At 47.0% G+C, this 27,695-nt stretch overlaps 1 protein-coding gene across 1 annotated transcript in view; it reads right to left on the reverse strand.

The window, feature by feature from the left end:
• LOC121625900 (potassium voltage-gated channel subfamily D member 2-like) overlaps positions 1–27,285 on the reverse strand; it is a 63,697-nt gene extending 36,412 nt beyond the window's left edge. The window contains exon 1 of the mRNA XM_041964219.1: positions 26,174–27,285. Within this exon, the coding sequence (XP_041820153.1) occupies positions 26,174–27,285 (1,112 nt within the window). The remainder of the gene's footprint in view (positions 1–26,173) is intronic.
• Between the last annotated feature and the right edge of the window lie 410 nt (positions 27,286–27,695).

The raw sequence follows: 27,695 nt of genomic DNA on the forward strand, positions 1-27,695 counted from the left end.
TGCAGCACGATACACTGATCTGACTACAGACCAACAGTACAGACAGAGTCACTGTGGGATTCAAACCGCCGTCCTGTTTGTTGCCATAGAAACAAACAGTTGATGTCCCTCCTGCAGCACATTAAACAGATCGGTACATTACAGGAGGGGGATCGATATTAAACCCAGAGAAACAATGAAAAACAAACAGCGGCGCAGAGCACATCGTTCATCACAGTCCCACAGAACAACATTAATATACATTAAACACGCCGCAGCTGGAAACACGCTTTTATTGCTCTGCTCAGCTGTTTGTTCTAACGTCATAACAAGAGCGATAACAGCTTCGTATCTCTGATGTTCCTCTGTGAAATCAGCCCTTCTTCAATAAAGACACTGACCTGAACCAAAGCGCGAGAGGTCAGATCAGATCAGCGGTGTGGTGACTGTTCAGTAAATGATTCATCTCTGCTGTTTCCATTGATTCACACTGAACCGCACAGAAAACAAAGAGGCTCTGTGTTTTCTTGTTGATATTCATTCATCTTCTGCCGTTCTTACCCTACAGCTGGACTACAACCTCCAGGACCTGCAAAACCACTACAACCACCTGACCCACCTACAAGACCTCTACAACCATCTATAAGACCTGTATATAACCTCTATAACCACATAAAGAACCCCTAGAACATACTTAGTGATTCCTAAAGGGCACAAAACCACCTAAAAGAACCCTAAAACCTCTTCAATAACCACTGCAACCTTCTAAAAGAACGGTACAAACACCTTACACAACCCTCAGAACCACCTAAATCTTCACAAGAACCCCCTTAAAAGCCTCTAGAACCTCCTGAAGAATGGGGGCCATCTATATCACCTCCAGGATGACCGTCATAGCCACCTTTAAGGATCCATAGAACCACCTATGGGACCATCAGAACCTTCTGAAGGCCTTCTTAAACCTCCACTTTTATGATTACGAAAGGGCCATTAGAACCACTTACAAGAACACTATAACCTCCTTAATGGCACCAGATACTTCAAAAGGTTCACTGGAACTGCCTTGAGCATCTCTAGAACCACCTACAGGACCACTGCAGTCATGGAACTACAGCTCCCCTTGGACCTTCTCAATGACCATAAGAACCACCAAACTCACAACACACTAGAACCATCTAAAGATGCATAGATCTACTGGGATCACTAGAACCTCTTAAATTAGCAGCAGAACCACCCACTGGACCCCTTCAACCCCCTAAATGATGGCAAGAACCATCTAGAACCTCCTACATGTCAGCTGTGTGCATACTGGAACAGCAGGTAACGGGGACACGGTGTGTTTGTCAGCACTCGTGTTAACGAGTCGACTTCTGCTGTTTCCAGATAAACAGATAAAACATTAAACGTGTTGTCAGTGGATTTATTTCCTCACAGGAAACAAAAAGTAGTGGGCAGGTGTTTACAGGTAACAGCTGTCAGGAGTTATTGTTGTTTTATACAACAGTCAGGTGTGTGTGTGTGTGTGTGTGTGTGTGTGTGTGTCACTCTATCCTGGTGTTACGTAGAAACAAGGTGAGTTTCTCCTCTCAGCTCCACACCTGCTGCTGTAATTACCCTCAGGGACAAATGGATTATATAACACACAGCTGTCAGGGTGATATAATGACCTGTTAACACTGATGGATGATCAGGTTGCAAAAATTAGCAAATTAAAAAGACATGAGAGACAATACGAAAACACACACAGCGCTACCCTGCGAGCCAATCAGAGAGATCGGCTGAGAGGATCCAACTGAACAAACCAGCACAGATGAAAACAGCTGGATCTCCAGAGACAACAGCCAGACTTCTCGTGGTTTTACTGATCTCACTCAGCTCAGGACAAGGCTGAGGACGAGCTGAAGGACAACCACCGGAGCTCTGCAGGTAGACGCAAAACCTGCGAGGACGCCGACTACCACGTCTTCTGGAATGAAACTAACAACATGTCTTCATATCTGAACGACAGAAAGACGATGACGCCAAACGTAGCGATCAGTCGCAGGTACTCATAGAACTGCAGTTACATCCAGTAACTTCTTAACATCAACAAACAGTTGCAGTTTTCTTTGCTTTAGCTGCCAAAACTGTTTGTTTAGGTTCAGGAAAAGATCATGATTTGGGTTAAAATACATCCACCCCACCTTCCTCCATACATGAACTTTGTTTTGCTACATCACCTGACCCTGCTTCGCTCACGTCACAGTTAGTATGGCCACTGGAGGTCGCTGCCAAACAATAAACATAAATATGGGTTGTAATAACTTCTAACAACCAGCAGCTTGTATCGATGATAGGCAGCAACACCGATGCTGAAAAGAACCTCTTAGAACCCCCTAGGGAACAGGGGCCACAGCATGACCTCAAGAACTTCCTTAATGACCAATAAGGTCACCTTCAAGGTCCTACAGAACCACCAACAGGTCCAGGACTTGATCAAAATGTCAGATTGGACTCTTTACATATTATATACTATATGGTATATATGATTCACACTATTAACGCAACCGACCCAGACTGGATCAGACCAGGTTCAACTTGGTCCCGTCAGTCATCACATTCACCCTGAGATCAACTGCTGCTGGAGGACGAGAAGCCTTGAAGTGAGATTCTGTTTGGATTCCAGGAAACCAATCAGTTAATCAATCTCACTTTGTTCAAATGTTCCTGAACGACTGAATATTTAACGCAGCGTCTCGATGTTCCTTTATTTCTCTGTGCTCATTCTTCAGCGTACTGTCCTGTTTTAAATGTGGAACTACGTCCTCATGTGTCCTCGACTGGTCGTTATGGAGTGAAGAGACGAATAAATGCAGATTTTATTTCCAGTTATTCTGTCTGTAAATGTTATTTTCCAGCATGAAGTCCTGAACAGTTTTTAGGAAGTTTTCTCCAAACTGCCTGGAGTAAAAATAATCTGTTCCTTTATTTATGAGCCACATTTTAAATATGACGAGTCTAAAAAATATTTCTGCCTTTAAAATGTCCCCTGACTGTCAGGTCCCAGCAGGTCAGAGGTCACGTGACCACAGCGTCCAAAACCAGGAAGACCGCGTCAGGACCAGGACCGCAGGTGAAAAGGATGATTTATTCTGAAGAGTCACATTTAGGTCGAATGTTTGATGGTTTATTCTGGATAAATCAGATGAGAGTTAATATAATAACAAATCTGATTAACTCTCATTATTTCAATCTGCAGCAGAAACCCCCCCACATTAAAACCTGATGAAACTGCTTCGGTTCAGTTTCTGTATCCGTGTGTTTGTTACCTGCTGCTGCTGCGACCGTTTCTCTTTCTGCTTTTTAATTTTCCTAAAATCTCAGGAAGAAATCCGATTATATTTGTTCATTTCCACCGAGAGCAGCAACAGATGAAATGAGGTGGAGCAGTTATGAATCTGTTTCCAGTCTGTGTTTACAGTACGGCCGGCAGCGGATGTACTTATCATCATCTGTGTGTGTGTGTGTGCGTGTGTGTGCGTGTGCGCGTGCGTGTGTGCGTGTGTGCGTGTGTGTGTGTGTGTGTGAACAGGCGCCACAGTCTGAATGAAGCTAAAAATACGAAGCAGCTGCTGCTGAAGCTTTTTATTTTCTTCTTTCTGACTGCAGGGCAGCAGACGCTGAACGAGAGCTTTCACATGCTGGAATATACTGCATGCGTATATTTATACACATATACAGTACATACGTCACGTCGTGGGAGAAAAGCGTGCAGTATTTCTGCCTTACAGCCGTTTCATTACTGAAGACAAACAAGTGAAAATAATCAATAAAATGCAGTTTTCTCACTTGTGTCTATTTGCTGGAAAACCTGAACTGAAATCAGTCAGAATGTAGAAAATCAGTTTATTTAATCCACAAAACAAAAAGAAATAAACGGATTTATAATTTCTGAAGAGTGAACGCAGTGAGACTGAGGTACAAGTCTGTGATTCTTTTTATTCTTTCACTCATGTACCTGGAGATGCCTGGAATCCTCTCAAGGACTCCTGGAAACCCTTCAAAAGTCACTCCGGCAGAGCTCCAGGACTCCATGACGAGTCCTTGAAGGAACCGTTAACATCCTCTGTGTAAAAGCTTTTCTCCGTTCATTCTGTGTTTGGGTTCCTCGTCTGAGCGTCGCGCTGCAGCAGGATCTGATGTCACCAGCCCGCCGCCGCACCTTCACACGGAAACGCTTTGACTCCTGCTGCTTCCCGATCACAGGTTGGAATTCAGTCAGTCAGTCAGTCAGTCAGTCAGTCATCAGTCAGTAATCAGTCAGTCAGTCAGTCAGTCAGTCAGTCATCAGTCAGTAATCAGTCAGTCAGTCAGTCATCAGTCAGTCATCAGTCAGCAGTCAGTCAGTCATCAGTCATCAGTCAGCAGTCAGTCAGTTAGTCAGTCAGTCAGCAGTCAGTCAGTCAGTCAGTCAGTCAGTCATCAGTCAGTAATCAGTCAGTCAGTAATCAGTCAGTCAGTCAGTCAGTCAGTCAGTCAGTCAGTCATCAGTCAGTAATCAGTCAGTCAGTCAGTCATCAGTCAGTCATCAGTCAGCAGTCAGTCAGTCAGTCAGTCAGTCATCAGTCAGCAGTCAGTCAGTCAGTCATCAGTCAGTCAGTCAGTAATCAGTCAGTCAGTCAGCAGTCAGTCAGTCAGTCAGTCAGTCATCAGTCAGCAGTCAGTCAGTCAGTCATCAGTCAGTCAGTCAGTAATCAGTCAGTCAGTCATCAGTCAGTCAGTCAGTCAGTCAGTCATCAGTCAGTCAGTCAGTCAGTTATCAGTCAGTCAGACACTGACACACTGAAGAAGACTCCAGCGTCCAATCAGGAGGAGCGACACGGCGATGTGATGGTGGTCGACCGGCCGCGCAGGAATGAGTCTCTGCTCAAAGGCAGTCAGTCATCAGTCAGTCATCAGTCAGTCATCAGTCAGTCAGTCATCAGTCATCAGTCAGTCAGTCAGTCATCAGTCAGTCAGTCAGTCAGTCAGTCATCAGTCATCAGTCAGTCATCAGTCAGTCAGTCAGTCATCAGTCAGTCAGTCAGTCAGTCAGTCAGTCATCAGTCATCAGTCATCAGTCAGTCATCAGTCATCAGTCAGTCAGTCAGTCGGTCTCGAAGGTTCAGCTGGTCATCTTATAAATGACACTTTTATTTACAGTGTCAACATTCAATGATCAACCTTTATGTTCACACACACGCAGACACAGTACAGATATATATTAGTGTATGTGTGTCTGCCGTCGGTGGGTCTTTCGGCCTTCGGTGGGTCGAGGTCTCCTTCTGGCCACTTGAACCTGACCAGAAGGCCTCAAGGATCTCTCAAGGACCTCAAGGACTCCATCACTAACTCCCGGAAGACCCTTGACACCCCTTGAGTCCAGTCCAGGATCCTGAGGTTTCCTCCAGCATCGCATTCATCAGTTTATTGGTTTTCAAAGACTCTTCAGCTGCTCCCACTTTCATTTCAGCGCTTTTCATCTGATTCTCACAGAGAGTCTGCTTCATCTCAACACCACCCAGGACCAGGCTGCACCACACAGCATCCCCCAGCACCACCCAGGACCATGCTGCACCACCCAGCACCACCCAGGACCATGCTGCACCACCCAGCACCACCCAGGACCAGGCTGCACCACCCAGGACCATCCTGCACCACCCAGCATCCCACAGCACCCCACAACACCACCCAGCCCCAGGCTGCACCACCCAGGACCAGGCTGCACCACCCAGCATCCCCCAGCACCACCCAGGACCAGGCTGCACCACCCAGCATCCCACAGCACCCCACAACACCACCCAGCACCAGGCTGCACCACCCAGCGCCACCCAGCACCATCCTGCATCACTCAGAGCTCTTCAGCATCCCCCAGCACCCCACAACACCACCCAACACCCTCATGTTGTCTCATTGCCGGCTGAAATCCATGGATTTGATTTTGTGATATAAACTGCCTTCATACAGTTTTTCACCTCATCCTGGTGCCGGGGTGGTGGTGGTGGTGGGTGGGGGTAGTTCTGGGTGGGGTAGTGTGGGATGTTGCATCAGTTGTGTTGTGATAGTCTCGTTAGCTTCCCGTTTAGCGTTATTATTGTGTTTTAGATTTATAGCAGTGTTAGCATATTAGCCGTTAATGTGTTTCCTGTTTCTGGGGCTGCAGCAGCGATGCTGGTAATGGATTTACATTTCTGTGTCGGGGGAGTTTCTGTTCTAATGAGAAAAGCATCATAAAGAGGTGGAAACATGCTGAACGTCTTCTCAGAGAACATCAATCAAACACTGGAAGTTCTCTTAAAGCTGCTCTTATTGAGTTTTATCGTGTTTCTCGGTCCTCCGGGAGACATCGAGGCAGTTTTTAATCTCAGTGAAACAAACAGAATGAGTCGCTCCAGCAGCTTTAACTGTAAAACTCAAACTAATATGAAGATAACAGCCGGAACGAGTGGAAGTGATGCTTCAAACAGCCGCTGACCTTCCACACACACACACACACACACACACACACACACACACACACACACACACTTCCACGTGACCCGGCTGGGGTGAGGGTGGAGCAGACAGGAACGTCCATCAACGTTTCTGTCCGAAGCAGACTGTCTGCTTCCTGTGCACCACTAAATGCTAACAGAGAGGTAGGAATGTAGCTCGTGAAGTTTGTGCTACAAGGCTAATGCTAAAAACACACGCTAGCAGCAGGCTAACCAATGCTAATGCTCCTGTGGTGACTTCAGCTGCAGGTGTACACAACAAGGTCAGCAGCGCCTGATTATTTATTTCACTCCAGACACAAAGTACACGATCCAAACACTGTGGTGACGTGAAGCACATACACGTGTGTGTGTGTGTGTGTGTGTGTGTGTGTAGGAGCCACATTGAAGTTTATTTTGCTTGTACTCATATTTTGTTGTTTTCTGCATTTTGTGAGATTGCGTCCTCTATAGGTGGTGAATGGTGCCACCACCACCGGGTAAATGGATGCCTATTGCGCATGACTGTAGGAAGGCAGGCAGCAGGATACAGTCATTGACCTCGCCCGCCTACGACGCACGCTGCTCACCTGTGCTGAATATTGTTTTGTAGTTATGCTATTTTGTAGACTTTATCTTTTGCATACCATTGCATCCTTTTGTTTGTATTTTATTTTATTTGCAATAAAATCGGCAACAATTCCAGCCACGACCAGCTCGTTGGATTATTACGGGTGTGAGTCTGACACTGAAATCTGCCTTCTGATGTGATGGGGAAACGGATAGGACTTGTGGGCTACAGGAAAAGCCAAAACCTGTTTTTGCCATTACAATTCGTCAATGACTTCTGCAACTTCTAGGATAACTTTGGATCACGGAGAAACCTTGCTGCAGCGCGCTGGAGGATCATAGGAACTGTCGGCATTACGCGCTACAAAGGAACAAAGGAATCACTTCGTTGGAGGTATGTGCGGCCAAATGCCACAAATTTGAAAGTTTTTTCGTTGGACAATAATGCTTTAATTATTTAGAAGCAAGTTTGGTTCGTGTTTTTTGTGAAGATTTTTTGGAATCCTTATTTTTTGGAGTTAATTGACGTGACCAAACAATTGCACCAAACTGTTTTGAACTTGACTGAAACTAACTGAAATTAACTGAAAGGAAGAAATTTATTATTTCTGTGAGTTTTTGGAACTTTATTTGTTTTGAACAATGGCTGAATCTAAGGAATCGGAGACACCTGTTGTAAATATGGAGGACGAAACGGTGAAGCGGCTGCGCGCTGCCAGATCAGGAAAAATGTCTCACATTACCAGGAGAATAAATATTTTGAATAATTTAATGACGGAGAAAGACTTTCTAGATGAAGTTAAACACAATCTGATTAAGTTTGATGAATTTTTGGAAGAATTCAAGGCGTTGCATGCATCCTACGCGGACATGCTTGATGAAAGTATACGCGTGGAAGATGAGGAAAAATGGTATCAGCCGAGACTTGCGGGTATTGTTGCTTTTATTGATAAGGTGTCGGAATGGATTGCATATGTTGAAAATCCTAGCTCCCCAAGCGCAACTGAAGTTACTTCCTCTGCCGAAGTGCCAGAATCCGCCCCATTGAAGCTTGGCAATGCCCAGGCGGACCTTGACTTTCTCGATGCGCAGTCGCATAGGTCCAGCAGTTCATCGGGCAGATCACATTCATCAACAAGATCTTTACGCATTAATGCAGAAGCAGATCGAGAAGCTTTATTGGCCAAAGTGTCTAAATTGCAGCAGAAACACGCAATTGAGGAGCAGGAGGAAATATTGCGCAAACAAAGAGAAGCGCTGGAGCTTAGCGTTGAATTGGACGCCGCCAACGCAAAGATCAGTTACTTAAAGGCTGCCGAAAAGAACACTTTCGGTCCCATTCCGTTTGATTTGGATACAGCTCATATGTCTGTGCTGGGAGAAGGAGCGTCACAAGCTGCACAATTGGATGAAGACTTGGAAAGTTCAATTTCTTTTCATAAAACCCCCTCAGTCAAGCCCAAAGCAAGTGCTGCTCATGTTAATTTCCCCCTGCTTAACCTAGATACCAGCAGACCTGCACCTTACCCTAGGCCCACTAGCAGTGACCAGGTGCAGTACACAGCAGTGCAAGTGCACAGTCTTCCCTATGGAGGTGACTCAAATATTTCCCATGTCCTAACTCAGTCAGCTGCACGGCGCCCTTATTCTACTCAGCCCCCCACTCAACTAGCTGCAAACCTATCCACTCAATCTCAGCCTGCACAGCCACCGCAGCCTCATTCTCAGATCCCACCAAGGCCTCAGCTACAGCCCCATCTGCAGCAACAGCCACCACCCCAGCCTCTTCTGCAGCCTCAGCTCCTACCATGGCCTCAGCTACAGCCTCAGCCACCACAGCCTCAGCCTCAACTACAGCCACAGCCTCAGTCCCCATCATGGCCTCAGCTTCAACTGCAGCCTCGACTTCCACCTCAGCCACAGTCACAGCCTCTGGCTCAAACACCCTCTACACCCAACTCGCCACATGACAGTCATATGATCAACGTGTTGGAAAATCAAAATGAACTAACCAGACTGCTCATGAAACAACAGCTGTCATCCACCTTACCACAGGGCAGCCTTACAGTCTTTGATGGTGAGGTTCTCGAATACAAGTCATTCATTCATAATTTTGAGAACATGATTGAACGGAAAACTGACAACCACAGAGACCGTCTGCAATATCTCATACAATACACCAAGGGCCAAGCTCAACGGCTAGTTAAGAGCTGTGAATATATGGCACCGGATAGAGGATACCAAAAGGCTCTGCAATTACTGAAGGAAAACTTTGGCAATGAGTATAAGATCTCTTGCGCCTACTTGGAAAAGGCCCTCTCATGGCCTCAGATCAAATCACAGGATGCCAAGTCCCTGCAGGATTACGCCATGTTCCTGAGGAGCTGCTGCAATGCAATGGAGGAAATGTCGTACATGGAAGAGCTGGACACTGTATCCACCATGAAGAGCATTGCTGTAAAATTGCCATACAAGCTCAGGGAGAAATGGCGCAACAAGGCATTTGAGCTGCAAGAACAACGCCAAAGCAGAGTAAGAATTTTAGACCTTGTCTCTTTTATGGAACGGCAGGCTCGCATAGCAGGTGACCCAATGTTTGGCGATCTCCAAGAGCAGTCAGCAGTTAAAGGAAAGACAAAAGCTCCTGCTAAAACACGACCCTCCAAGCCCTCTAGCAGTAGCTATGTTACCAGTGTAGCCCCTGTTAAAGAAAAAAAACCTGAGCCATCATGTGACTTTTGCAGCTCCAAACATGCACTAGACTCATGCCAGAAGTTCATGAAAAGGGCCCATAGAGACAAGCTAAGCTTCTTGAAGACCAAGGGCATCTGCTATGGATGTCTCACACCAGGGCACATTAGTAAAGACTGCAGTAGGCGTCTTACTTGTAAATTGTGCAAGCGAACCCATCCCAGCATCCTCCACATTGCAACCAAGGAAGCAGACAGTCCATCTGAGGTTAGAGTAGCAGAGTCATGTGGTCATATAGGGGCCGGAGACCATGAGAGCGTTCTTTCCATTGTCCCAGTTAATGTCAAGGCAACAAAGGGCAGCCATGTCATACAAGCATACGCTCTGCTGGATCCTGGGTCTTCTGCCACCTTCTGCTCAGAGGAGCTCATGACACGTCTCAATCTGAGAGGAAAGAGGACACGCATACTTCTGCGCACTATGAATCAGGAAACGTCGGTCCCAACGCATGTTATATCAGGATTGGAAGTTTCAGCACTGGACAGCGACACATTCTTCCATCTTCCTGACACTTTGACTCAAAAGGACATGCCAGTAACCTGTAGCAGCATCCCCAAGCAAAGTGACCTGGCGCATTGGGCGTACTTAAGTAAGGTCACCATTCCCTCCATTAGTTCAAAGGTGGAACTGTTGATTGGCACGAATGCTCCAAACCTACTAGAACCGTGGGAGGTAATAAATAGCCAAAATGGGGGTCCCTACGCAGTAAGAACACTGTTAGGGTGGGTGGTAAATGGGCCATTGAGAAGTGCTGCTGGTACTAGAGGAAGTGTGACAGTCAATAGGATCTCTGTTGCGAGTCTGGAGAAGCTGCTAATCTCACAGTACAACCAGGATTTCCAGGAAAATGCATCAGAGGAAAAGACAGAAATGTCTGCTGAGGACAAAATATTCCTACGCATAGCAAAGGAGGCAGTACTGGAGAATGGCCACTACAGTTTGAGACTGCCCTTCAGGAAAACAAATGTGCAGATGCCAAGCAATAGGCAAATGGCAGAACAGCGTCTGTATAGCCTAAAAAGGAAAATGTCAAAGAATGAGCAGTTCAAACAGGAGTACATAACATTTCTCACTGACATCTTTGAGAATAACTACGCTGAGGAAATCCCTCAGAAGGAACTCATGCAACCGCCAGGAACAACCTGGTACTTGCCACACCACGGGGTTTACCACCCTAAGAAGAAAAAACTCAGAGTGGTGTTCGACTGTGCTGCGTCTTTCCAAAGTGTGTCACTCAACACTGAACTGCTACAGGGTCCAGATCTCACCAACTCTCTCCTTGGGGTCATCATGAGGTTTCGCAAAGAGCCCATTGGAATCATGGCTGACATCAAATCAATGTTCCATCAGGTCAGAGTGGCAAAGTCTGATGTGGACTACCTGCGATTCCTTTGGTGGCCACAAGGTGATACCAGTCAGACCCCAAAGGAACACCGAATGCTTGTGCACATCTTTGGTGCTGTGTCTTCTCCAAGTATTGCAACCTATGCTCTTCAAAGAACTGCCACTGACAATGAAAGCTGTTTTCCCCATCATGTAGCAGAGACCATCAGGCACAACTTTTATGTTGATGACTGCGCCAGGTCAGTGGCCAGAGAGTCTGAAGCCATCCAGCTGGTAAGAGATCTCACTGCATTGTGCAGCAAAGGTGGGTTTCAGCTAACTCAGTGGGTCAGCAATAGCCGTGCGGTGCTGTCATCCATACCCAAAGAGCACAGAGCCAAAGACATTAAGTTACTTGATCTTGACAAAGACAGCCTGCCAGTTGAAAGAGCATTGGGACTGCAATGGTGTGTAGACTCAGACAGCTTCCAATTCAACATCAACCTCAACCAAAAGCCGCATACACGCAGAGGCATACTGTCTGTTGTCAGCTCTATCTTTGACCCACTCGGCTTTCTTGCTCCTCTTATTCTTCCAGCCAAGCAGCTGCTACAGGAGCTCTGCCAGGCAGGCTTTGGATGGGATGAGCCATTGCCACCGGCCATATCAGAACGGTGGATGGAGTGGATCAGCAGCTTGGAGAAAATCAAAGGCTTCAGTGTGCGCCGTTGTCTGAAACCAGAGGGCTTTGGAGTGACCAGGTGTGCCAAACTGCATCACTTTGCTGACGCCAGTGAGAGTGGCTATGGCTCTGTGAGCTACATCAGACAGGTGAACAAGAAAGATGTAGTGCATGTCACCTTTGTACTTGGCAAGTCTAGAGTGCTACCCTTAAAGAACATCACAGTGCCAAGACTGGAGCTGGCAGCTGCTGCTCTGTTAGTCAAAGTGGACAGAATGCTGAGGAAAGAATTACACCTTGACTTGGAGCCTTCACTGTTCTGGACAGATAGCCAAACAGTGCTGAAGTACATTGCCAATGACCAAGCCAGGTTTAAGACCTATGTGGCAAACAGAGTCTCATTTATACGAGACAACACAGAGCTGTCGCAGTGGAGGTATGTAGGCAGCAAAGACAACCCTGCTGACGACTCATCCAGAGGGTTGAATGCCAAAAGGTTCATGGATCAAGAGAGATGGATGCATGCACCCAAGTTTCTATGGAAACCAGAGGAAAGTTGGCCAGTAGTGCAGGCACTGGGCCCCATGCTTCAGGATGATCCAGAGGTTAGGAGAACCACCACCGTGTTCGCAGCCATGGTGAAACTTGAAACCCCTTCTGACCATCTTATTTTGTATTTCTCAAACTGGATCAGCCTCTTAAAGGCTGTAGCTTGGTACCTCAAGCTGATGAGATTTTTGATGCTGAAAATGAAAAAAGGAAAAGAGCTCGCCCCACTCACCCACAGGTCACAGTCGAGCCAAAAGGTGGAAGACGTAAAATCCTGTGTTGAACAGCGCTTAACAGTGAGCAACCTAGCGGATGCAGAAAGAGCAGTTGTCAGGTATGTTCAGAGACAAGCTTTCTCTAATGAACTCTCAACATTGCAGATGACTCCTCCCAGAGTACCTATCAACAGTAGGCTGTGTAGGCTCGATCCTGTACTGGATGATGGCCTCCTGAGGGTAGGTGGCAGACTACACAGATCCGCAATGCCGGAGGAGACTAAACATCCCTGCATCCTGCCCACAGATTCACACATCTCAGTGCTGCTGTTAAGACACATTCATGAACGCAGTGGACACAGTGGCAGAAACCACATGCTTTCAGAGCTCCGCAAGAGTTACTGGATTGTAAAGGGCAACTCAGTAGCAAGAAAGGTGCTCTCCAAATGTGTCACATGCCGCCGTGTGAGAGGCAAAGTAGGTCAGCAGAAAATGGCAGACTTGCCGCTGGAAAGAATCCTACCTGACCTCCCACCCTTTACCAATGTTGGACTGGACTACTTTGGCCCGATTGAGGTGAGGCGAGGGAGAAGCACCATCAAAAGGTATGGAGTCATCTTCACTTGTATGTCCAGCAGAGCTGTTCATTTAGAAATTGCTTATACTTTGGACACAGACTCATGTATTCATGCTTTGAGGAGGTTTGTGTGCAGGAGAGGCCAAGTCAAGCACATCAGGTCTGACAATGGGACAAACCTGGTGGGTGCGCATGCAGAGCTGAAGAGGGCCCTGATGTCTCTCAATGAGAAGAAAATCCAAGACGCCCTACTTCCTGATGGCATTGAATGGAGTTTCAACCCACCAGCTGCATCACACCATGGCGGAGTCTGGGAAAGACTCATACGATCTGTCCGGCAGGTGCTCAACTCCACTCTGCATCAGCAAACCACTGACGATGAAGGCCTTCATACCCTGTTCTGTGAGGTGGAGGCTATCCTGAATAGCCGCCCCCTCTCCACAGTGTCCTCTGACCCCCATGACCTTGAACCGCTGACCCCCAATCATCTCCTTTTGTTGAAGACCATGCCCACTCTGCCCCCTGGAGTCTTCCAGAAGTCTGACATCTATGCCAAGCGCCGCTGGAAACAGGTCCAGTACATGGCCGATCTCTTCTGGCTCAGATGGACAAAGGAATATCTTCTCCTGCTCCAAGAAAGGCAGAAATGGACAGGCACGAAGAAGAACTTCAACATTGGAGACATTGTCCTGGTGGTCGATCCCACTGCTCCACGAGGGTCCTGGCCACTAGGAAGAGTGCTGGAGACCACATCAGATGCAAGAGGCCTGGTCAGGTCTGTGAAGCTGAAGACCAAGACGTCAATCCTTGAGAGGCCCATCACCAAGCTGTGCCGCATCCTTGAGGCTGACGATGAACCCTGACGACGAACCCTAATGAGGTCCCTGATAACGCTATACAGGGAAGTCATTTCGTTTGAATTACACACTTACCTAATTGATAACTGCCCTATTTTTGACTCATTTTTGTTACACATAGTTAATGGATACTTAATTATTTGGCTCCTTTTCTGTATATTTTAAAGTAATTGATTCTTGGAGAACAATTAGGGGCCGGTGTGTAGGAGCCACATTGAAGTTTATTTTGCTTGTACTCATATTTTGTTGTTTTCTGCATTTTGTGAGATTGCGTCCTCTATAGGTGGTGAATGGTGCCACCACCACCGGGTAAATGGATGCCTATTGCGCATGACTGTAGGAAGGCAGGCAGCAGGATACAGTCATTGACCTCGCCCGCCTACGACGCACGCTGCTCACCTGTGCTGAATATTGTTTTGTAGTTATGCTATTTTGTAGACTTTATCTTTTGCATACCATTGCATCCTTTTGTTTGTATTTTATTTTATTTGCAATAAAATCGGCAACAATTCCAGCCACGACCAGCTCGTTGGATTATTACGGGTGTGAGTCTGACACTGAAATCTGCCTTCTGATGTGATGGGGAAACGGATAGGACTTGTGGGCTACAGGAAAAGCCAAAACCTGTTTTTGCCATTACAGTGTGTGTGAGAGAGAGAGAGAGAGAGAGAGAGAGAGAGAGAGAGACATGAGGTCATGTGATCGTGTGTCTGAACGTGTTACTACATGTGACAAAACAACAGCAGCAGCTTCAGATCAAATGTCTGAATCACCTGGACAGACCTGACAGGTGACACAGGTGAGGGGTGGAGCTCACCTGAACTACACTGGACCAAACACTATACAAGCTTTGTGTGTGTGTATGTGTGTGTGTGTGTACGTGTGTGTGTGCGTGTGTGTGCACTGTTTGAGCTTCACTGGTCACACCTGGATGTACCTGCAGGACGTTTTCAGGGAATCTTTAATAAATATTTCTGACAGAAATTTGTTTCTTATTTTGAAATGTGTTTCAGGCCCAATCCTTTAAAAATAAAAGCATTAAAACAATCAAAACAGCTGATGTTTTAACATCACGTTGATTGTCTTCGACAGACTGACGATCAGGAAAGTTTCTCCTGAAAAACTTCTTCTCATTGAGTCTCTTTGTGTTTGAGATGAACCCACAGATGACACAGAAGGAAGTAGAAATACTGCAAAACACCAGTTTCACACAAGTGAAACTACCGAGAGGCTGAAAAATACTCTACGACAAGTGTCGGTCTGCAGCAAAGGATACTGCAAAGAATACTGCAAAGAATACTGCAAAGAATACAGCAAAGGATACAGCAAAGAATACTGCAAAGAATACAGCAAAGAATACTGCAAAGAATACTGCAAAGAATACAGCAAAGAATACAGCAAAGGATACTGCAAAGAATGCATCAAAGAATACTGCAACGGATACTGCAAAGAATACTGCAAATTATACTGCAAAGAATACTGCAAAGAATACTACAACGGATACTGCAAAGAAAACTGCAAAGGATACTGCAAAGAATACTGCAAAGAATACTGCAAAGAATACAATAAGGATACTGCAAAGAATACTGCAACGGATACTGCAAAGAATACTGCAAAGAATACATCAAAGAATACTGCAACGGATACTGCAAAGAATACTGCAAAGAAAACATCAAAGAATACTGCAAAGGATACTGCAAAGAATACATCAAAGAATACTGCAACGGATACTGCAAAGGATACTGCAAAGAATACATCAAAGAATACTGCAACGGATACTGCAAAGGATACTGCAAAGAATACATCAAAAAATACATAAAAGAATACTGCAACGGATACTGCAAAGAAAACATCAAAGAATACTGCAAAGGATACTGCAAAGAATACTGCAAAGAAAACATCAAAGAATACTGCAAAGGATACTGCAAAGAATACTGCAAAGAAAACATCAAAGGATACTGCAAAGGATACTGCAAAGGATACTGCAAAGAAAACATCAAAGGATACTGCAAAGGATACTGCAAAGGATACTGCAAAGAAAACATCAAAGGATACTGCAAAGGATACTGCAAAGGATACTGCAAAGAAAACATCAAAGGATACTGCAAAGAAAACATCAAAGGATACTCCTTTAAAAACTTCTGTTAGATATTTTAAACTGACCCGTTTTCGCAGCCGTGTGTCTGTGTGAAAACTACAGTACCCATGAGCCTCAGCGGCGGCTGCTCCCTCGGAGTCGGATCAGCTGTTCTACTTTAAACACGCGTGTTTCTTCATGTCGCAGCAGCACGACGCCCCTCCAGGTGTGACTCGGGGCCGGGCCGCAGGTCACATGACCTCCAGGTACAGACAGGTGATCTCTGCGGGTTCTCTCGCGGTTCACTGATTGGAGATCAGGTCACAGCGAGCACGTAGAGAGGAAACCCGATCCTGATCCGACACTCAGAGATCAGATCGTGAGGCCCGCGGGGGCCCACTTCCTCACAAGGTGCAACCACACCTGAGTGACACCAGTTTACCTGCCAGAGACCGAAACTAAAAGTCGAAACACCAACTGAAGAAACGTCTGAAGCTTCAATTCAATTCAGATTGATCATATTTATTCATTGATTATCAGTCAGTCAGTCAGTCAGTCAGTCAGTCATCAGTCATCAGTCAGTCAGTCAGTCATCAGTCAGTCAGTCATCAGTCAGTCATCAGTCAGCAGTCAGTCAGTCAATTATCAGTCAGTCAGTTATCAGTCATCAGTCAGTCAGTCAGTCAGTCAGTCAGTCATTCATCAGTCAGTCAGTCATCAGTCAGTCAGTCATTCATCAGTCAGTCAGTCATCAGTCAGTCAGTCAGTCAGTCAGTCAGTCATTCATCAGTCAGTCATTCATCAGTCAGTCAGTCATCAGTCAGTCAGTCAGTTATCAGTCAGTCAGTCAGTTATCAGTCAGTCAGACACTGACACACTGAAGAAGACTCCAGCGTCCAATCAGGAGGAGCGACACGGCGATGTGATGGTGGTCGACCGGCCGCGCAGGAATGAGTCTCTGCTCAAAGGCAGGTTGGTTCCTGAGCTTTCTGTGGGGAGACGGGCTTCTACACTGACTGCAGATCAGCGATGAACCAGCTCCAGAAACCAGAAGCCTTCACACAGACCTGAAGCCGGGATCTGGTCTGGTTCCATGAACCCACTGAAGTGTGTTTGTTCCCTGACAAGAACTGAACTGGAAAATGAGCCATTTGTACCCGTTCAGGTTTATTCAGCCGGCAGAGCAGATAGGTAGGTGGGTGGGTGGGTGGCTAGGTAGGTAGGTAGGTAGGTCGGTCGGTCGGTCGGTCGGTAGGTAGGTAGGTAGTCTTTATTTATCCCAAGCTGGGAAATTGCAGTGCAGCAGCAGCATTACACACAGTGAAATAAGTGAAAATAAGACTATAAAGAACAAACTATACATAATAAAATATAAAAATAGCGAGCAGTAAAAAGATTATATACATAACGATAATAATAAAATAGCCAAATAGTAAACAGTAGTAAAAGTATTGCACAAAATGAATATCAAAAGCAAATGGCAGTGAAAATAAAGTGTACCGTGACTGTAAGAACAAACTATATATAATAAAATATCGAAATAACAAGCAGTAAAAAAATTATATACATAATAATAAAATATCAAAAGCAAACAGTCGTGGTAAGAAGTATTGTATTATTTTTATTATCTTCAGCTGTTATTGTACAGTGTGATGGCATGTGGCAGGAAAGATTTCCTGTATCTGTCCCTTCGACAGCGGAGCTGTAGCAGCCTGTGGGAGAAGCTGCTCCGCTGTCTGTCCACTGTGTGATGGAGAGGCTGCTGATCATTGTCCATGATGGATAGCAGTTTATTCAGCGTCCTCCTCTCCACCACAGTCTGAAAGACTCAAGTCTGAGTCCGAGTACAGAGCCAGCCTTCTTGATGATCTTATCAGGTCTGTTGGTGTCGCTGGCTCTGATGCTGCTGCCCCAACAAACAACAGCAGAGAAGATGGCGCTGGAGACCACAGACTGGTAGAAGATCTCCAACATGTTGCTGCACACGTTGAAGGATCTCAGTTTCCTCAGGAAGTAGAGTCTGCTCATCCCCTTCTTGTACACAGTCTCTGTGTTGGATTTCCAGTCCAGTCTGTTGTCGATCACCACTCCGAGGTATTTGTAGTCCTCCACCTCCTCCACCACCTCCCCTTTGATCCGTAGTGGCTCTGGTCTTGCTGATGTTCAGCCACAGGTGGTTCTGTTCGGACCACTCGACAAAGTTGTCTATCAGTGTCCTGTACTCCCCCTCCTCTCCCTCTCTTATACACCCGACAACAGCTGAGTCATCAGAGAACTTCTGCAGGTGACATGACTCAGAGTTGTACTTAAAGTCAGTGGTGTATAAGGTGAAGAGGAAGGGAGAAAGCACAGTCCCCTGTGGAGCTCCTGTATCACTGACCACCACATCAGACAGCCCGCTGCCCAGACGGACAAACTGTGGCCGGCCTGTCAAGTAGTCAGAGTCAGAGCAGCTGCTAAGACGCACACCTGCTGCTCCGTCGTGAGCTGGAGGTCCTGGTGGTGGAGGACAGCCAACGGTGGACAGAGTATATATACATGCGTACATATACATATATACATATATATATATATATACAGTGTATAAACACAGCATCAAAAGGAGGAAAACTGAACCAGAACTTGTTTGTTCTTGTTCATTAAAACCATTTTTCTAAAGAGCAGCATGAGAACCTGAGCTTCATCTGTCGGGGGCGGTGGGATTTGCGTCAGATGGACATTGACCACGTCTTCACTGGGTTCTGCTGACAGCAGCTGATCTGAAATCAGCTGAGAGAAATGAGGAAGAGGAAAGTGTGAGCTCAGACTCTCCGGGGTGTTTTTATCTCGTCTCACTGAAGCTGCTGCTGTGTTTCTTTAATAAAAGGAGGTCTTCTTCTTCCTGCAGCTGAATGACGGAGTGTGTGTGTGTGTGTGTGTGTGTGTGCGTGTGAGCTGCAGCTGTGCAGCAGTGTATTTATCTGTCTGTCATTGATATTCACAGCCAGCTCCGGATCAATGAGCTCCAACACTCTGCCTATTATTTCATTTCTGCTGTCTGAAGACGAAGCCACGACTTGGCTAAATTGTTTCTCCGTCGGTTTTGGCTGACTCGTCACAAAGCGGAGGAAGGAGAGGAGGGAGAGGAGGGGGGAGAGAGGATGGAGTTAAACCTCCAGAGCGACTGAGGGATGGAGGAGGAGGAGGAGGAGAGGAAGGAGGATCACAACACCACAGAGTCCCTGACCCACCAGGTCTTTGTGGAGCTGAACACTTGAACCTGATTGGACTGAAGAGGAGGTGACTGTGTGAAGCTCAGAGAAAAGAGCAGCAGCGACTTGTCCTGTGTCAGTAAAACCGCTTTGAGAAACCCTGTTCGGACTGCACCGAAGGGGTCTATGAGCCCCGAGTAGTGTCTGCAGGCTTCGTCACAGGCTGCAAACAGGCCCACCAACCTCCACCAGGCTGCTGCTTTCCAAACCTTTAATATTCCCCCCACGTATGCTGCCAGTGATAAATAATATCTTAATATGAGTTTCTGGAAACAGTGAAATAAAACATATCTTAACTTTTACCATCTGCTGTTTTAACCGACGCCATCAGAGAGAACGTGTTCTGTCAGAGACTCACAGCCTCCACCCGTGGGTGGATTCAGCCAGCGACCGTCTTTCAGCGTTCATCTTCCTGTCAGACTCCGACTTTTGGGAAAAGCCTCATCACTCTCCAAATATGCAAATCCTCGTACTCTATCTTCATCGGCCTCCTCCTCTTCTCCCCGCTAATTGTCTGGCATCCAGAAATCGTCCCGGCTCTGGCAGCGAGTCGCTCCGAACGTCATTAAAACGGTCATTTCCAAATGAAACGGGAGCGGCGTTTCGGGACAAGTCGAGTTCTCTTCTGACAACACAAAACCATCGTTTCTGCTCGGTCGCTCCTCTGAGGTGGCTTCATTACAGAGCCCATTAAAAATAATCACTTAGACGCACAGAGAAAGTCTGGGTGTGTGTTCTGAGCAGCTAATGCATTAATTTAATTAGCAGCATTAACGGCGTATCATCCCACAGAGACGAGGAGACGGTCGGGAAGGAAACTGGAGGAAACACTGAAAACAGCCTGAAGAGTGAGAAATGTTTCCCCGTGAAGGTCAGCTCCAGCAGCCCCAGACCTCAGGACTGTTATCTGTGATCGATTCACTTCCCTGCCAGGCTTCAAAATCACCTCCTTCAACTGCAGCTTTCTGGAGGTTACACAGGAAACCACGCTTGTTTATCACTTCCTGTTGACTTAAAGAGGAAAGCAAAATAAAAGACCCTTACAGTAAAGTGAGTGACACTGAACTGCTGCTGCCTGCTGGTCCGGTCTGAACTAACAGGTGTTGTTAGATTTATGTCGGGTTCAGATGACGTGATGATAACAGTCTGAACCAAAAGGGACGGCTCACCTGAACGCCTCACGACGTCCTGATAGCAGCAGAGAGCGCTCCTCACCTGGTGAGGAAACAAGGCGAGGAGAAAGAGGAATGATGGTGTTGGTGCTGAGCTGGAACTGAGACACAGTCGCTCAGGCAGTATCATACTCACCGCTGCAGACACCGTGTTTAGTTCTTGTGAAGGTAACGATAAGTTTTAACTGACTAAAAGAATCTCTCATCAAACCTTGTAACAGAACACAGCCGGCAGTGAACGTCACTTTTAGTGCTTCAAAGGACAAATGTAGGTGGCAGGTTAGATCAGCTGTAGCTAATCAAGGTTAATTCTGTCTAAAATGAAACTATTGGCAGGCGTCTAGTTAATGTGCTCTTTGCAGACCAACGTCTGTAGTCATGTGTGAGGGAAAACTGTCGCAGCACCAAACAGAAATGAGTCATGAATGGTTGTTTCTGAACTCATCCTGACTTCCTGCTGCCTGCTGACTCAGTTGACTCTGAACTCGTCCGGACTTCCTGCCGCCTGCTGACTCAGTTGACTCTGAACTCATCCTGACTTCCTGCTGCCTGCTGACTCGGGAGTCTCTGACTACCTGTAGCTGCACTCAGGACTAAAAAGGGGGGTAAATCTACTTCCTGTTTACACCAGTTTGACTCAGTGTTGTTGTCAGATCACTGTTGGGATCAAAACAGCCGCTTGTCTTAGGGGCACAACGTTTGGTCATTTTTGTCTGGATGCACCGATCCGACTCTTTCAGAACCTGGTGTTGGGTACAGACCCAAGCCGAGCACCGATCCGTTCGCAGTGTTTAATTAGTAAGATGTATGCCTCTCTGTGTGGGAGAGACTGGGATCATTCTTTACGTGTACGATAACATTAGACTTACTTAAATATTGCTTTCCTAACATTATAAAACAAAAAGTAATAAATAAATACACAGATATACTTGTAATGAATTACAGAATATATATTACATAATAATAGTATCTGATACCAGATCCTGCAGTAGATCCATTGTCACCAATACCCAGTCCAGCTATTTGAGTCAGTCCTGGGTCGATGTCTGATATCGGTGTCGGTATTAGAGCAGCTCTCATGTTGACCCAGTGATTAAAGGTGAGTTTCCTACAGAGTATGTTTATATTCTACTCATTTGCTTTACAGTTTTGTAGGAACGTCGTTGCTGCTAATGTGTGTACTCCTCCAGCCAGGTCGATTTAAGACGAGCTGCTGCTGACTTCCTGGACTGAGCCTTGTTACCATGTTGAACCGAGAACAAAATCCTCTGACTCTCATCATGAGCTCATGAAAGCGCAGTGATACCAAACTAAAAACAGTCAGAGATACGTATCGGTGTCTATGTTACCGAGGCCGAGACTGCAGCCAATCAGGTTACAATCTTCTATGTAATCAGTGGTGTTTAATCCACATATAGTCTTTAGTCCCTGAGTTTAGTCTTGAAGGCAGCACCTCTTCCTGGCAATTATCACGCTAAAACAAAAGTCCCGCCTCCTGCCATTGATTGATAATTGTCAAACTTTGAGTACAGTTACAACAGTAGTAGCTAATCCTGCAAACACAACTGCATGAACTGAACACGCCAAAGCACTCACAACCAATGATGCCTTACAACTCCAGTACGCAAGCACGCACAGGTGATATGTTGGACCTGACCTTTTGATTGACACCTCACTTGATCAATTAGGATCTTCCATGTAATGTCCACAGCTGGCAATATTGAAAGGGAGGGGCTGCTGCTCCTGTTTTTATTAACGGCTCTGCATCCCGTTCATCTATACTCCTCTTCTACCTGAGCCTCTCTCATGTATTCTTCACTAGAAATCAAGTTCACGCTGGACTCGGGCCCACGACTATCTGGTTCTGGAGGACCACCTTGTCGGCACTGAGGCTGGGAAACTGGATCATCATCATCAAAAACCTGATGCAGCACACAAAGAGCCTGCAGAATCTCATACAACTAGACAAGCTGATCCCTTTAATCTGTTTAAACCTCTTATTTTCCTTATTAAACAGAAAAATACACCTTCTGTTCTCTCAGCTTCTCATCGTTAAACACACCTCATTCAAACTCTGCAGAAACTGAAGCCGTCCTGGTTCGACCGCCTTCGTGAAAAGATTCTGGCCCTGCAGCTTCCCGCCGCACACCCGGCGATGGGCTCAACCAATCACAGGCTGCCGATGTTTTCGTCCAATCGCCCAACACTCGTTTAAATAAAGGTAGGAGATTATTCTTTGGACAGGTGATTGGTCCATTCAACACTGCTCAGACTTGAGATGAACTGATGTGTTCATGGTCCTGCTCTCCAGACGAGGAAACTTTCACCCCCCACACAAACATGTACGTCACTTTCCACGTGAACGTGTTTAAGACGACGTTATTTAAGCTTCAAACACAAACTGATCGTCTTCTTCTTTCACCGGGTAGTTCCTGATTAACGTCTTCCTCTCGGCAGCTTTTCTTCATCAGTGAATAAAGTTTTTCCTGCAGCGTCGGACTGAGAACGCAGCAGGAATCAGTCTGATCCCAGATCTGATCCCTCTGCAGCGGGAGGTCATGTGACTGAATAATACATGTGTGTTTGTCCAGGTCACTGAGCTGCAACAAGCCAACACACACACACACACACACACACACACAAACACACACACACACACACACACATACACTGGTGTGTCTATAACCACCTCATTGACCATGTGACAGGAGGAGGAGGTGGAGCTTTTACTCTGAACAAAAAGAAAATTCATACCTGGAATGTAACTAAGTACATTTACTCAAGTATTTAAGTACAACGTGAGGTACTTGTACTTCATATTGTCTTTATATGAAGAGTTTGATGAAACCTGATGTTTTGTTGTGAATTAAACTCCAGCAGTTTGCAGAAGTTCAGCTGAATCGATCAGCTGATTAATCAATGAGCTGATCGACAGGAAATGAACGGCGAACTCTTCTGATGACGGCTGAAGTCGTTTTTCCTGTAAAAGCTTCTCAGATGTGAACATTTGCTGCTTTTTCTTTGAATCATTTGCATGTTTTTGTAATAATGTTGAGGATCATCTCTACTGTTCCGACGCGGGACACGAAGGCGACAGGTGACCCACATCAAACCAGGTGCATGCTGGGACGCCTTCATGGTGCTTCTGTGTGTTTTCTGCCTGTGTGATGCTTCATGTGTGCTGATAACTGCAGGAAGCGTTCAGTCGTTTGATGTTTCTCTTCGTTCGTGTCCGTCTTATTTCTGCTGCTGTGATGTTCTCCAGTGAGGAGCTGGATGACGCGTCAAACTGAATATAAAGATGCTCAGCGTCGCGTAGAATCCTGCAGCAGCAGCTCCAGAGCTGAAACACTCAGTGTGATTATATAACCTGTGACAGGCTGTTTGATTAGAGCAGCAGGTGTGTGTGTGTGTGTGTGTGTTTACACTGTATAACAAAGACTCTTTCAGTGTCACTGAACACGTCAGACCTGCAGAAACACAAAGAACCTCAGCTCGGTTCTTCATGTCCGTCAGAAAATCCCTTCTCACTAAAAGCTGCAGTTCAGCCAATCAGGAAACAGACGGCTGTAATCAAACGTCCTCTCTGCTGCTGTTTGAATCCACCTGAACAAACTGGAGACGCTTCAAAGATGAGGAAGATTTCATCCATCAGTCGAAATCCATCTGTCTCCTGACATAAACACAATTATTCTGTCTGTCTTCAACACAAACACGTTCAGAGCAGCTCAAACCCAGTGACATTCAACCAACCGTTCATAAATCTGTGAACTTTAAAGAAACTTCACAATCAATGAAGAAACAAAAAGTCTGTTTCAGCACCGCAGACAGAAAACACCTGAAAACCAACGATTCATTCAGCTCAGGGTCAGACTTCCTGTTTCTGAAGCTCTGGGAGGTTTGAACTTTGAACTTTTTCAATCTTTAATGACATTTTACAGACTGAACTATTGATGGAAAATGAAAATAATCAGTCGCATTTCTCCAGATAATTAATTTATGTGGGCTGAATTCTGAGCAAACACACTTCAGCTGAAGAGAGTTTAAAGATGGAAGCTCAGTTTCAGCACCACGGACAGAGACGTGACTGAAAACAGCAGACGGAAACTGGTTGAAAGGAGAGGAGGAGGAGGAGGAGGAGGAGGAGGAGGAGGAAGAGGAGGAGAGGAGAGGAGGAGGACGAGGAGAGAAGGAGGAGGAGGAGGAGAGGAGGAGAGGAGGAGGAGGAGGAGGAGGAGGAGGAAGAGGAGGAGAGGAGAGGAGGAGGAGGAGGAGAGAAGGAGGAGGAGGAGGAGAGGAGGAGAGGAGGAGGAGGAGGAGGAGGAAGAGGAGGAGAGGAGAGGAGAGGAGGAGGACGAGGAGAGGAGGAGAGGAGGAGGAGGAGGAGAGCAGGAGGAGGAGGAGGAGGAGAGGAGGAGGAGGAGGAGGAGGAGGAGAGCAGGAGGAGGAGGAGGAGAGGAGACGCTGTGATTTTATTTTCCTCTGACAGACGCAGATTTGATCCTCAAACTGAATCAAACTACAGCTGAAGAGATTTACTCTACTGAGCGCGCTCAGTGCAGACAAAGGTTACAGAGAGGTTACAACACACACACACACAAACACACACACACTCTTTATAGAGTAGAGGAGGAAGAGGAGCAGCTCAGTGAAGGAGGAAAAAACATCATCTGATAAACCTTCAAAACTAAACTGGATTTTCTCCAGTTTCATGAACACTCTGACAGGAAGTGGGAGATTTCCAACAAAATAAAAGTCTTCAGATAAATGTGATGTGAAGCTATCAACAGGTTGAAAAGAGTTCAGTCCAGCCTCCAGTTTTAAGTTTGTGTGTTTTTACATCTCTGAGGACTCGAGTGAAGCTTTGTGACGTGATGCTGCGGCTGCTTCTAAAAGGTCATGATGGTGGAGGAAAGACGCCGGCTGACGTTAACCGCCGGCTCATCGGAAAGGTAAACAGAGCTCAGGTAGCATCCGGTCATGATGCATCACCTGACGGCAGGTCGCGACATCAGCAAACACTCAGCCAGCCATCATGTGTGTCAGTGTGATCAATAACATCCGATACCAACACTCAGTGACAATAAAACCTCCCTCCTGATCAGTGAACTCAGCCTCTGAGCAGCAGATACAGCTCAGGCTGCTCACTGCGAGCAACAGCAGAAACAGAGTGACACAAAACTGACCAATCACCAGGTTCAGTCCAGGTCAGACCTGCACACACGTCTACAGGTTCAGTCCAGGTCAGACCTGCACACACATAGACAGGTTCAGTCCAGATCAGACCTGCACTCACGTCTACAGGTTCAGTCCAGATCAGACCTGCACACACGTCTACAGGTTCAGTCCAGGTCAGACCTGCACACACTTAGACAGGTTCAGTCCAGATCAGACCTGCACTCACGTCTACAGAGACGAGACTGCAGCTCAGGCCTGATCCTCTCAAACATCTCACTCATGTTGAAGGTTTATTTGTTTCAGACTCAAACACAGCTGGTCAAACCTGCACCATGTGGAGTCTCTTTGGTTCAGTACAACTAAAATCAAAGAAAATCTTAAGGGACTTTTGTATGAGGACGAAACCTTTCACTTATTTAACCAACATCCAAACTGACTTCATGTCAACCAAGAACTCTTCCTCTGCTTCACACACATCCATCACTCAGCAGCATCACCTACCCCAGCGTTGTCATGGTGACGATGGTGTACCAGAAGGCGGCCGGGATGCTGGTGAACTTGCTCGCGCTGGATCCCTTCTCTGCGTAGAACATGACGGTGGCGAAGATGATGATAGCCATGGTGAGGGAGAAGAGCAGGAAGCCGAGCTCCGACGCGCAGCTCTTCAGCGTGTAGCCCAGGATGCGAAGTCCCGCAGAGTGCCGCGAGAATTTGAAAATCCGAAACACCCTGAAGACGCGGAGGGTGACGAATGCGCCGCTCACGTCCTCGTTGTCCGTCATGACGAGGCCGATGTAGTACGGCATGATGGCCACCACGTCGATGATGCTCATGACGCTCTTAACGAACTTGTAGCGGCTCGGCGCGGCGAGCAGGCGCAGCAGGTACTCCACCGTGAAGATCATGACGCACGCGGTGTCCAGGCAGAAGAAGGCCAGCGCGTACCGATCACCGCACGAGACCTCCTTGACGCGGTTCGGCAGGGTACCGCACGGGACCGTCTCCACCACGTTGGCGAGCACCGACACCGCGATGAAGAAGCCGGTGACATAGTAGAAGACCAGCGCCATGGTGGAGGTGTGGGGGTTCTCAAATGCCCGCCACATAGTCTCCCGGAAGCTCATGTCTGCCGAGACCAGGTCGTTGGTCTGGTCCATCTCCTCGTCGTCCTGGATCCGCTCCTGGTTCTCCCGCCGACGGTCCTTGTAGTCCTCATAGCAGCAGTCCCCGATGATCTCCGGGATGATGCCGAAGAACGCGAGCTCCTCGTCGTACGCGGAGATGCACTCCTGCCGCGGGTAGTGCAGCTTCCCGGTGCGGTAGAAGTTGAGGATGTGGCGGAAGATGTCCGGGTCGCGGTCGAAGAAGTACTCGTTGCTGTCCTCGTGGAAGAAGAAGTCCCGCTCCGTGCTGCCCAGCAGGGTGTCCGGGTACCGCTCCAGAGTGTCCCGCCAGGTCTGAAACTTTGTGCCGCTCACGTTCAGCATGATCAGACCTTCCTGCCCGCGGTTTTTCTCCTTTGGAGGAACCGGCATGGGCGCGCCGGCCACTGGCATCCAGCCGATGGCCGCCGCGCGGGCGAACGGCAGCCACGCCGCCACTCCTGCTGCCATGCTGCTTCTGGAGCGCTACGGGGGCTCAGTGGAGGAGGATTCACGGAGCGACGGAGCAACCACAGACCATCAGGAGGGAGACGACAGAGAGCCGGGCAACAGATGGAACTAATCGACCGACTTTCACCAGGAAAAAGAGATTTTTACGCATGAAATCGATGCGTAAAACCGAAGAAAGCACTCAGCCTGTCCTCATCGGAAGTCCGTTTGTTTGTTTGGACGCGCAAAGCAGCAAAAAATTCAAAAGACAAACTCTCCTCCAGAAAAAACTCTCCAAAGGCTTCACTTTTCTCTTTCTTTCGGTTAAAATCCGCTTTCTCGGTCAAATCTCTCCCCGCTGTGTTGGTAGTATTTCCCTCCACACCGCGTGTCTTTCCTCCAGCAGCAACAAGTCCAGCATGCATCAGGAC

Source organism: Chelmon rostratus, chromosome 22 (genome assembly GCF_017976325.1).
Source record: "Chelmon rostratus isolate fCheRos1 chromosome 22, fCheRos1.pri, whole genome shotgun sequence".
NCBI lineage: Eukaryota > Metazoa > Chordata > Actinopteri > Chaetodontiformes > Chaetodontidae > Chelmon > Chelmon rostratus.